Source organism: Lingula anatina, chromosome 10, assembly GCF_051362555.1.
Source record: "Lingula anatina isolate TDL-2025a chromosome 10, LinAna3.0, whole genome shotgun sequence".
Taxonomy (NCBI): Eukaryota; Metazoa; Brachiopoda; class Lingulata; order Lingulida; family Lingulidae; genus Lingula; species Lingula anatina.
In genome coordinates, this window is record NC_141776.1 from 7993210 (window position 1) to 8006287 (window position 13078).

The 13078-nt window shown below is 36.3% G+C and overlaps 2 protein-coding genes across 2 annotated transcripts; both read left to right on the top strand.

Annotated features, from left to right (window-relative positions):
- The first annotated feature begins 1013 nt into the window (after window positions 1-1013).
- Window positions 1014-3930, top strand: LOC106169301 (perlucin-like protein). Its single transcript, XM_086996941.1, has 4 exons — window positions 1014-1263; window positions 2786-2962; window positions 3186-3281; window positions 3631-3930. The coding sequence occupies exons 1-4, from the start codon at window positions 1053-1055 to the stop codon at window positions 3777-3779; spliced, it is 633 nt and encodes a 210-aa protein (XP_086853067.1). The 5' UTR covers window positions 1014-1052; the 3' UTR covers window positions 3780-3930.
- A 2067-nt stretch (window positions 3931-5997) lies between these two features.
- Window positions 5998-12508, top strand: LOC147759499 (perlucin-like protein). Its single transcript, XM_086996456.1, has 4 exons — window positions 5998-6246; window positions 11322-11498; window positions 11719-11814; window positions 12157-12508. The coding sequence occupies exons 1-4, from the start codon at window positions 6024-6026 to the stop codon at window positions 12303-12305; spliced, it is 645 nt and encodes a 214-aa protein (XP_086852582.1). The 5' UTR covers window positions 5998-6023; the 3' UTR covers window positions 12306-12508.
- Window positions 12509-13078: the final 570 nt, after the last annotated feature.

Here is a 13078-nt window from a genome sequence, read left to right on the forward strand (position 1 = left end):
TTTTGTCTTCACAATTGTTTACTTTACTTTTCAAACTTCTGCTTCAGTCACTCGACTACATGTACAATATAATTTTCTTAGACCAGCTGTTTAGATGATATCACAGAATTTGAGACTCATAACGACATACACTGTACACTGATCGAATCACTCGTTCTCATGTTAAAAATCAGATTCGGTTCTCTTTGTTATTACCAATTCAAGGACACATCATACATCACACGTGGATCCAAGTTGCTGCTAATATTCCTCACGGTGTAGTTGTATGGGCATGGAACATGATCTACCTCAGCAGACCTCGTGATAACGATTTTAAACCCGGATAACAGTCTCTTAAAGCTCGCAACTTTATACACTTCCATTCGTGGACAACTGTGGGCTACTTCGGAGCGTCACGACGATTTTATGATGACTTGGCACCATGACAACTTAATATGCCTTAAATGATGTTATAGTTGCTATTTCTGTGTTCAACCCTGCAACAAAAAATTAAAAAAAATTATAGGCCTGTTTAGATAAGTTACTTTATAAATAAAGGAATTAAATTTTATCAGAAATAAACAAACTTCAAATTAGGTACTATATGTCCAATTTCCTTTAGGATCCTACAGGACCTTGTAGGATCCTATAAGATTTTCTTGTTACGGTGATAGAGCCCCTATTTTCACTCCAAATATTTTATACTGCAGAGTTATCTGAATGCCGCATGCGCAGTGACTGCAGCTTTCAAAGGAACGCTTGTGATGACAATGTAATATGCGATTTAAACCTAGATTACATTTTTACTTGAGGTGCATGTTATATTGGTCACGTGCCACTGATTCATGTTTTACCTTATATGGGTAGAAATTTCTGAAAAATGTTAACGTGGCCACTTGACAAGGTTAAGGGTTAAACTCGACGGATTGCCAAGATGTCATTAGCGTCTGTTTTGCCTAATAAGGGCACACATTTCTATACAATGTTAACGTGGTCACGTGACAGGCCACCTCGTTACTATAAAAACGCCGCCGCCAGCCACACGCCGCGCTTACGTGTCTCACTTCGTGAAGATGTCTGTGCTACCGATGTGTCTCTTGACCACGATTTTAGCCCTTTTGGGCAATTTTGTCCAATCAACAGATAGCCTTGGAGTCCTTTCCCTAAGAGACGGCACCAACGATGTACGCTCAAAGGTAGATGCCATTAGAGCCAAGACTTCAGAACTGAACAAGCTCCTTTTGTCTTTGCGAAATAGTCTTGATCTTGGTGGAACTACAACCGGTGAGTTACACTCATCTAAAAACATGTAATTCAGAAATTTACATCTGTATTTCATCACCCTTTGCTGTTGTCAGAATTTTCTAAAAATATTTTAGAGATTTTGTGTATTTTAAAAAGATAGAGCCAAGACTTCAGAACTGAACGACTTGCTATCGTACCTACTCTTATTTCGTTTTATTCCCTGAACTCCCTACAAAAAGTGAGTTATGCTAATTTTTATAATGTTATTTCCGTCAATTTGTAATGCATGTTACATTTTTTTCTGTTGTCATAGTCGTCTTGATATGATTTACGGTTTTTTTTTTTTTTTTTTGCTAATTTTCTGTAGAGTATTCACATAGCAAACAAACATATGGATAAGCAAACTTAAAAATACTGTATATCAGATAACACAGAACCTTAGTCTTTGTTTAATATCTGCTAGCACCGTTTTCGAGAAAGTGTTCTCATTTTTCATAAATAACTGGCGATTTGTGTGGTTCTCTGGACAACCTTTTTTTGAAATTGAAAACTCTTTAAGTTCGAACCGATGTGAATTGGACTTCGTAGAGCTTTTGATATAATTGGTGTTCAACACAGCAAAGTTTACTGCTCTGATTGAAACTAATGCGCATTTTTTAAAAAATTTATTCCTATAATTGATGAAGCATACATCTTCCTTTTTTTCATGAAATAAAACATAAATAAAAATAATTAAGTATTCCACCACATTTTTGCTAACACTTGTTTTTATACATCTTTTACTAACACCTTTTATAAAGTGGAGCAAAGCATGTCCTTTGTTTTGAAGTATCAGTTTGTTTCTCAAATTATTGACAAATAAGCCCTTATATTGCTATTTAAGGATACTTTATCTCTGTACTATCACCCAGATACCGAAAATAAGTTTTTCTTGCATCTAATTATTCAATAATGCATCTATCTTTGTGCTGATTGGAAACAATATAAGAAATCTCCGAAAATCTAAAATATCGGCGTTTATATTTCGTATTGCAATGTATGAGCATAGTCAACTCAAAGCTTTAACACCTTTCTATTATGAGGTGAGATAGCAATCGGTATGGGGCGTAACTTTATCCTTGAACAAGATTTTATCACAAAATTTGTCACGCCTTAGCAGGAGTATCTGAGCTACCATCCCGTGTCGTTGTTTTGGTTTAAATGCTTTTGTTATGGGGTTATGGGCACCTAATTTCATATTTTCATTAAACAAGAAATTGTTTTGCTTTATCAATGATAAAATCTGAACTAAGACTTTTAAGAAAAATCGCTGGCAGGGTTTTGTCGGCGTTGAAACTGTGATCGTGAGTGCTCACGTAAATGAGAAATTTATTTTTTTCATTTTAACCCCCGGATCACAATTATAACGTCACGTGTAAATTTTCTAATATTGTACATTTGTTTTTTGCATGCATCTCTTACAGACAACGCAGGTGACACAATGTTTTACCTGCAACTGTATGGATCACTGAATACATGTTTCAGTGAATATATTAGGAGCATTCTCTTTAATTTTTAACAGATATCAAGTGCGCATTTGGCTTTGTGAAGTTCCAACGCTCGTGCTACAAGTTTGTGATAGAGAAAAAGACGTGGCAGCAGGCACAGCATGACTGTCGTTCCATGGGGGCAAACCTAGTGTCCATTAAGTCTTGGGAAGAGCAGAAGTTTATCTTGGACCACATAGCCACACACAAAGGTGACAGACAATAGTTCAACACTATCCGTTTGTTGCATGTAAGGTACAGATACTGGTGTCAGTTAATTTGGTTTTCAATTGATTAGGCCTACGTTTACGACATGAACAATCTTTCCTATTATCTCTTTTCTTAAACTGAAATTTTTTCGTTTTTGTAAAATTGGGGTTGCCTTTTCGATACACGACATAAGACTAGTGTGTTATGCGTTGTTACCTATTGCAGATCTGTTCCCGAGTTCTGAGGGGTTTCACGCTGGAGCAACAGACACGGCAATGGAAGGCATTTGGCAATGGGTTTCTGACGGATCTCTAGTCCAAGGTGAGATACGGCTTTTCAATGATTTCAATGGTTGTTATTCACTCTTATATTTACTGTAAATGTATTGCCAACTATTTAGTTAGTTTTCATGCATTAGTGTTTTTATTGTTGCTGTAGTTGCATTATTTTCGGCAGATCACCATTTTCAACCCACTGGTCTATACATGTATGATCTTGTTTAGCCTTCCTCCTCCCGAAAATTGTCTGCAACGACAATCTGATGGTTATATTCCTACTAGTTGTATTTCATAATTCAGTTTGGATGGATGTGTAGCACTATTAGTTAGGATGTGTCAGTGTGTTTACAACACAGAGCTCTGTCGTATACAAGTTTAATTTCATCTTTCAGGATACTTAGGCTGGGACTTCTTCCATCGTTGGTATCAGGACGGAGGCAGAGGCTCGAACTGTCTGCTGCTGTTTGCTCAACGCAAATATCTGTGGCATGACGAGCTCTGCAACAATAAGGCACATTCTATCTGTGAAATTGAAAATTGAGAACCTTGATATGTTTGCAGTCTGTGTGCAGAATCTGCTTACTTAAGGAAAAAGAAGTTGTAAAATCAGATGTAATTGTAACCAGATACCTTACGCTCACCTTGTACACGAGACTCCTTGTGTTCACAATAAATCATCTGATCATACCTTGCATGAATGAAATGGTTGATTTTTATTGATATATGTTTCACAAAACCAATTCTTGCGTTACCTTTTATATATATTTCCCGGCACATAAGCCCGTTCTAGCTACTTTAATCCAGTACTCATTTATACTTCAAGATTGTCAACATCGTGTCACCGAGTGGCATATTGTGAGCAGACAATTACAATAAGGGTCAGCCGAAAGAGGGCAAAGTCTCGCAAATTACCGTAAACTCTAACTAGAATTCGTAGATTTGACGGAGAGTGGGGTCGGACATATTGGCAGAATAACAAGCGCGGTGTGGTAACGAATATTGGCTGACAGAATATATTCAATGGAGTTTTCAAATTAATTTATAAGCAGAGTAGATAACCTTGTTACTAAATACCTCAGGAAGTGTCTTTTCACTTTCGGGGCCTTTTTCGAGAATAAAAGTGGAAAAGAGCACCTGCCCGTCAAAGAAAGAAGAGATGACACATTTAAAGCTTTGACATGGTGGAATGGGAGGAAGGGAGGGCAATTAGAAATCGGAAACCCATCTTCTCGATAATATGAATCAGTAGTCAAAACTGACATCTAAGCACAACAACAAGAACCCAATAAATCTCTAATCATTCTAAAGTATTTTTTCTGTCCATAAAGAGCATCAACTTATTTATCGTGTAAAATAACGCCTGTCGTTCTTTTGTCTTCACAATTGTTTTCTTTACTTTTCAAACTCATGCTTCAGTCACTCGACTACAATTTAATTTTCTTAGACCAGCTGTTTAGATGAGATCACAGAATTTGAGCCTCATAACGACATACACTGAATCACTCGTTCTCAAGTTAACGATCGGATCCGGTTCTCTTGGTTGCTACCAAGGACTTATCATACGTGTACATCATAAGTGGATCCAATTTTCTTCACACTGTAGTTGTATCGGCATGGAACATGATTTACCTCAGCAGACCTCGTTATAATCATTTTAAACCCGGAGAGTCTCCTACAGCGTTCCACTTTGCATCACTTCCATTCGTAGGCAACTGTGGGCTTAACACGGTGGACTAGCGTAGGGAGTGTAACGACAATTTTATGATGTCGCATAAGTCGCAGCACAATGGAAACTTAATATGATGATATAGTCGCTAATTTTGTGTCCACCCCTGCAACAACTGATTTAAATGTATATTTAGAAAAGTAAATTATTAAATAAAGCGAATAAATTTTATCAGAAATAAACAAACTTCAAAGTAACTAAATCAAAGACATCATTGTGCAGGTACGTGCAATGCTTCCATTCATTCTATGAACGTTTTCTGTCTCTTTAAACCAAGGAGTCTGTTATAACTCCTTGTTTAAACTAAGTACAATTACATTACCAATGACGAAGCTCTACGACAAAACTGCAAAACCCGAGCTTCATGACAACATATGACTATAATGAAATCAGTAACTTGATTTCACATCAAAGATAGAACCCCTCTTTTCGCTCCAGATATTTTATATTGCAGGGTTATCCGAATGCCTCAGGCGCAGTGATCGCATCTTTCAAGGGAATGCTTGTAATGACAATGGAATATGTGCACGATTTAGAGATTATTGTAATAACTTTAGATCTCCAAGGGGAGTCTCTCTTAATTGCAAATAACTTAAGCAGCTTAGATTTGACGGCTACTGAAGCTGAAGGGGTAATTAACTGTCGTTTAGCAGCTTTAGCAGGTTTGCCAGACATCTAGGCCATGTAAGCTGAAAGAAAGTTAGCGAGTAACCCCGTGGAGATGGACCGATCCTGTTAGATCGATCTAGGGATGAGAACCCAGTCTTAAGCCTAGATTACATTTTCTACTCGCGCTGCATGTCATATTGGTCACGTGATCATAAGGCCACTGATTCCTGCTTTACTTTATATGGGTAGAAATTTCTGTGAAATGTTAACGTGGCCACTTGACAATGTTGACAGTTCATACTCGACGGGTTGCTAAACGGTCTTTAGCGTCTCTTTTACCTAATAAGGGCATAGCTTTCTATACAATTTTAACTTTGTCACGTGACAGGGTAGATCGCTACTATAAAAACGCCGCCGCCAGCAACACGCCGTGCTGACGTGTCTCACTTTATGAAGATGTCTGTGCTACCGATGTGTCTCTTGATCACGGTTTTAGCTCTATTGGGCACTTTCGTCCAGTCAACAGATGGCCTTGGAGTCCTTTCCCTAAGAGACGGCACTAGCGATGTACGCTCAAAGGTAGATGCCATTAGGACCAAGACTTCAGAACTGAACAATCTCCTTTTTTCTGTGCGAAATAGTCTTGATACCTGCCTTGGTGCAACGACAACAGGTGAGTTACTCTAATCTGACAACATATTGTTCAGAAATTTACATTGTATTCCATCACTTTTTAGGGTTGTTAGCATTTTATAAATATATTTTAGATTTTGCGTATTTTTAAAAGGACAGAGCCAAGACCAAGAACGGAACGAGCTGCTATCGACAAAAAGCGAGTTGCATTAATTTTTATACCTGTTTAATATGAACATATATTTCAACAGTTTATAGTTCACATAACTGGAACTCACGAAGGAGATCTCGGGATGCGCAGCAAAGTATTTTAATCGAAAAAAAAACAGCCAAACTTATCAACTGTCGTTTTTAGACAAAGACCAGGATTTTTTTGTGCGAAATTTTCCCATTCAAGGGAATACTGATTTTCCGATGTTAGTCGCCAAGAACATTATTTTCATTTTTTTCTTTCTCTCAAGAAGATCGATTTCTAAATATAAACCACAGTACCAGATCAATTTCTCGGTATTTTGGTTTTCCCATTGCGATCTTTAATCACGAGGTAATATATCAGGTATGTAAATACTTTCAGCATGATAATGATAAGTTTCTTTAAAATCATATGAGCCGATAGGTTGATGTTGCAAGGTTGCTAGTTTTGATTCTACGGTACCAGGGTATCGATATAATACAATATAAACCAGGAAATATAATTAAGAACATATAGAATTAGATTTTGTAAGAGTGCACTGCGCAGTTGGTATCCTAGGGTGCCACATAGGAGAAGTGTATTTAACAACAAAGCGAATTAACCTTTTGCAAACCTGTGCAAGATCTGATGAGGAATGTAAGACACGCTGAAGTTGGCGCAGAAAATACAACGGAACGCATGCCATTTTATAGATGTATTCAACATGTTCAGACCATATAAGTTGTTTGGGAATGAAAACACCCAAACGTTTGAAAATAGAAACACCACTGACACAAGTCTCTCTAATATCAACTGATTGAACTTTCGGTGCAGATTATGTAAAATTTATGGTCATAAATTTTGTTGTTGTGGCATTGAGTCTCATATTATTTCATTCTGTAAATCGATGACTCCTTTTTATGTACAGACACAGACGTGTCTGTACATATAGCCATCACCTGCGTCTGTCGTCGCCGTCGCCGTCGTTGCCGTCGTTGCCGTCGTCGCTGTCGTTGCCGTCGTCGCCGTCGCCGTGCACTTTTACCGATAACACGATAAGTGGAAAACCGTTTTGTCTTTTTGCTTGAAACTTTCAGAACTGATGAATATTCATAATACGCAGGTCAAGTTAGAAAATCAGCATGATCGGGCCATTTATATGGAAGTTATGCTGTTTTTTCACTTTTTTCAGCATTTATGCAACACCGATAACACGATAAATGGAAAACCATTTTACCTTTTGGCTTGAAACTTACAGAAGTGATGAATATTCATAATACGCAGGTCAAGTTTGAAAATCAGCATGATCAGGCCATTTTTAGGGAAGTTGTGCTTTTTTTTCCACTTTTTTCAGCATATATGTAACACCTATAACACATTTTAAGGAAAATCGATTGGCCAATTGTCTTGAAATTCACAGTAGTGATCAGTGTTACTGAAATACAGATAAAGTTATGAAAATAAGCTTGATCAGTTAAAGATTGGTGAAGTTATGCCTTTTTTTGTATATAAGTGTTTTTTCCTCAATTTTAATTCTCAGGCTATTAACAGTCTCATTTTTGAACTAATTAGATATGTTAAGTTGTTCTTTTGACATTTTCTGCATCTTTACAACGTTGTTAGTTGATTATATAAAAATGATGGTTAACCTGATATTGTGTATTGTGTAATAATTGTCAAAAATGGAAAAAAAACTCATATCTTTACAGTTTGTCAGATTCCACCATTCAATATGTTCAGAATCTCAGAATGGAGCAAGTTGGACATTTAACACTGTTCTATTGATATTTTTGCTTTGACAACATATTTTTTAATTGATCATATAAAAATGACAGTAAATTGATTATTTTGTTTTATGTAAAAAAGGTGTTGAAAATGGAAATAAACTCAATACTGTTTTCTCTTGTTTACATTTTGGGATTTTCAAAGTATGACTGAAATCTATGGGCTAGGCACATTTTCTGAATATCCATGATACTTTTATATTATTATTAAAAAAATTATGGTTATTATGCTGTTAAACACTGTGTAATATTGCATCAAAATTGAACAAAACCCTATTCTGGGCACTGCCTCCGTAGTGGCGGTGAAAGGAAAACCATGTCACCTGCTCTTCTCACACTTACAGGAAAGAAACATAGGACTGAATTACAGCTTCAGTTGAAAAATTGTCTCATTAGTTAATTGTTTGGAAGTAATACAGTTTTTTTTTGTGAAAATTTTTATCTTTCACATGTTGCAATTTTCAATGTGGGACTTAGAGCTCCCTTGGGCATGAAGCCCAGTGGTAATCAATTTTTCTTAATGTCCATGTTTTTAATAGTAGATATTTTAAAATTGGTGGTATTTATACAGTTAATCATTATGTAATGTTGCATCAAAATTGACAAAAAACCTACTTTGTGCTCTGCCACCATTAATATTATGTAAAGTAAAGTGTTACTTTCTATTTTTTTAACTATTCTTACAAGAATGATTCTTAGGATTGACATACAGCTCATATTAGAAAACCAGCTCTATTGGATTATCATTTTTATTAAATTTATGCATTTTTTGTGAAATTTTTATTTTTCTCATTCTGGCACTTTCTAATTGTAAACTTGAACTCTGATGGGCCTGAAGCCTTATGCTTTTACTTTCATCAGTGTTACCTGTTGTGCATAATTAAAATTTGATGTTGACTGTGCACTTAAACATAATGTATTATTGCATCAGAATTGGCAGTCTCCTGTTTTTGTACATTATTGCTTTCTGCTTTTCTTAAGGTGTGACTTATGGGCCTGAAGACCTTTGATAGACAAATTTGTGTGGTCAGTCTGTAAATTCCCCTTGGGTATTCAGTGCTATAAATTCATTTGCCTGATTAAGTGTCCATTAAATGAGATTTCATAAAGCACATTTGTTGATGTTTCCCTGTAAACTCCCAAAGGTTAAGCTCTCTGCTAGATAACATAGTGTCCATGATAAGGAAGCAGTGAATAGCAGCTTCATTGGAATTATATTTTTGTTGTTTTCTTTTTAATTATTTCTCCAACACTGGCATTTTTAAGATGTCACGACTTTTAACTCCCATCCACCTGAGGCTCTGCACATTTTCAGTATTTCCACATAAGCAGTTGTATAGGTATTTATGTCTTTAAACACTATGTAATATTATTTTATGCACTGTCATCATTTTTCATATATTGGGACTTTCATCATGTAAATTTTAACTCTCATGGTCCTGAAACTGTAATCTTATTGAAGGGGTGGATTGAGACCATCTTCTGGGTCTACTGGAAGACAGTCAGATTTTAAAGTTTATATTAATGGGTTTCTGTTGGAAGACCATCGAAATGGAGGATGGATCAACAAAGATACTTTGGAATACTGTCAGAAAATATCTCTGTATCCGCTCCTGTTATTGACCATGTTACCTGTTGTGCATGATTAAAAATCAGTGTTGACTGACTGTGCTATTATAAGCATTATTTATTATGCATCAAAATTGACAAAATGACCTATTTTGCATCTTTTTTTTCTGTTTTTTGTCTGTACATTTGACATTTTTGCTGCCTTGTTAATACTAGTTTCAGTATATTGAGTACTTGTAAATGAAGACCTAACAATCACAGATTTTGATTCAGATAGTACAGTTTTGAAGAAAGTGATATCATTTTTCATGAAAACTTGGCGATTTGTTTGTTTCTCTTTCTGAAAACAATTCAAGTTCGAACCGATGTGAATTGAACTTCGTAGAGCTTTTGATAAAATTGGTGTTCAGCACAGCAAAGTTTACTGCTCTGATTTAAACTTTAGCGCATTTTTTAATTTTGTTCCTATAAGAACATCATCTTTTTTTCAGCCAAGTAAAGCATACAACTTCCTTTTCTTCATGTAATAAAACATTCATCAAAATAGTTAAGTATTCCACCACAAATTCAACCACTTTTTTGGTAACACCCACTTACTTTTATACCTCTTTCATTAACACCTTATACAAAGTGGAGCACAGCATATAATTTATTTTGTAATGTCAGTTTGTTTCTCAAATTATTGACAAATAAGCCCTTACATTTCTATTTAAGGATATTGTAACTCTTTATTATCATTCAGATACCGAAAATGAGGTTTTGTTTGCATCTGACTATTCAGTAATGCATCTATCTTTGTGCAGATTGGAAACAATATGAAAAAGTACGAAAATCTAAAATATCTGCGTTTTTATTTCTCGCTGCAATGTATGAGCATAGGCAACTCAAAGCTTTCATCTTCATTTTTACTCTTTTCTATTTTGAGGTGAGATAGCAATCGGTATGGGGCGTAACTTTATCCCTGAACAAGATTTTATCACGAAAATTGACAGAGTTTACCATTAGTGTATGAGCTACCATTTCGTTCCGTCGTTTTGGTTTAAATGATCTTGTTATGGAGTTATGAGCACCTAACTTCATATTTTCATTAAACAAAGACATTATTTTGCTTTGTCAAGGATAACATCTGAAGTAAGACTTATAAGGAAAATCGCTGGCAGGGTTTTGGAGAACTTAATAGTGTCATTAAATCGGCGCTAAAGCTGTGATCGTGGGTGCTCAGGTAAAGGAGAAATTTGATTTTTTTTATTTTTACCCACTTATGGCATCACCTGTAAGATAACATATGTTTAAATGTTAATTAGTTAAGCCATTGAACACTGAAGATTCATCTATTATCCCAAAGAATGTATGTAAGGCTGTAAATAAGAAGTTTTGGGCGAAAAGCGACAAAACCCTTAACGTAAGTAGCTGATAAACCATTTAAACAATAGAGAACTACAGAAATAAGATATTTTCTAATATTGTACACGTGTTGTTTGCATGCATCTCTTACAGACAAGACATGTGACACAGTGTTTTACCTGCAACAGTACGGCCCACAGAATACATGTTACATGTCTTACGATTATTCTCTCTAATTTTTAACAGAGATCCAGTGCGCATCTGGCCTTGTGAAGTTCAAACGCTCTTGTTACAAGTTTGTGAGAGAGGAGAAGACGTGGCAACAGGCACAGCATGACTGTCGTACCATGGGGGCGAACCTGGTGTCCATTAAGTCTTGGGAAGAGCAGAAGTTTATCCTGGACCACATAACCGCACACAAAGGTGACAGACGCTACCTTAACATTATCTGTTTATTGCATTTGATATACAGATACTGGTGCCAATTAATTTGGTTCTGAATCAATTATGCCTACGTTTATGGCATGTACATGTACAATCTTTCCCACTGTCTCTATTCTTTACTGGTATTTTTTCGTTTTTGTAAAATTGGGATTCCCTATTCAATGCACGGAATAAGGCTAGTGTGCGTTATCTATTGTAGACCTGTTCCCTAGTGCTCAGGGGTTTCACGCTGGAGCAACAGACGCGGCAATGGAAGGGATTTGGCAATGGGTTTCTGACGGATCTTTGGTCCAAGGTGAGATATGGCGTTTCAGTGATTTCAATGGCTGTTACTCAGTTTTATATGCGCTGTATTTGTGTTGCCGATTATTTTCTCAGTTTGCTGCATTAATGATTTTATCGTTGCTGTTGTTGCATTATTTTCGGCAGATCAACATTTTAGAGGCACTGGTCCATGTGATGTTGTGTAGCCTCCCTCCTCCGGGAAAATAATACATGTATGCAACGATAATCTGATGGTTATATTCCCAGTAGATGTACTTCATAATTCAGTTTGGGATGGTTGTGTATCACTATTAGTTAGGACTAGTTTGCGTGGAACTGTACTTGACTCTACAAGACTACTTGAACCTTTCAGGATATTTAGGCTGGGACTTCTTTAGTCGTTGGCATCAGGACGGAGGCAGAGGCTCGAACTGTCTGATACTGTATGCTCAACGCAAATATCTGTGGCATGACGAACCCTGCAGTAATAAGGCACATGCTATTTGTGAAATGGAAAATTGAGCACCTTGGTATGATTGCAGGCTGTGTGGAGAATCTACTAGCTTTAAAAAAATTGTACAAGCATGACGATACCTGCAGCCCTCCTAAGGCATACTCTATTTGTGAAATTGAAAATTAGGCACCATATAAGAACTAGTTTACTAGAGAAAATTCTACTCAATCTGTCAAGTGTTTCTATTCACAATAAATCATTTTGGATTGAATGAATAGTAGAATGTCATTTGTTTTCACAAAACAAATCCTCGCGTTACCTTTTATTCAAATTTCTCGAGAAATCAGCCCGCCGTGTCCACTTTTATACAGCAATCATTTGTACTACAATTTCGTCAACATCCTTTCACCGTGTGGCACATTGTGAACAGATGATTGCAATAGAGTCATCCCATATAGCCAAAACCTTCGCAACTTAACGTTAAAACTAGCGAGAATCCGAGAGATATGAGGGAGAGTGGGTTCTGACATATTGACAGACTATCAAGTGCTGTGCGGCAACGAACAAAAGTGACAGAATTTATCCTCAGATACCGAGAGGCGTCTTTTCATTTTTGGGACTTTTTCCGAAAGGCAGGTGTGGATGAGATCCCAAAAAGAACAGAAATAAAACCAGAAGATGTATGTTTAAAGTACTAAAACTGCAAATGATATCTTGAGCTTTTGAATCTGCCGTGACAACTACAGTGTACTTGAATTTTAATCACAAACGTAGTTTCCGATGAAACTTTTTTAAAAATTATCTCAGGGCTTTTCTTGTCTGTTTATATAAAAAAAAAATA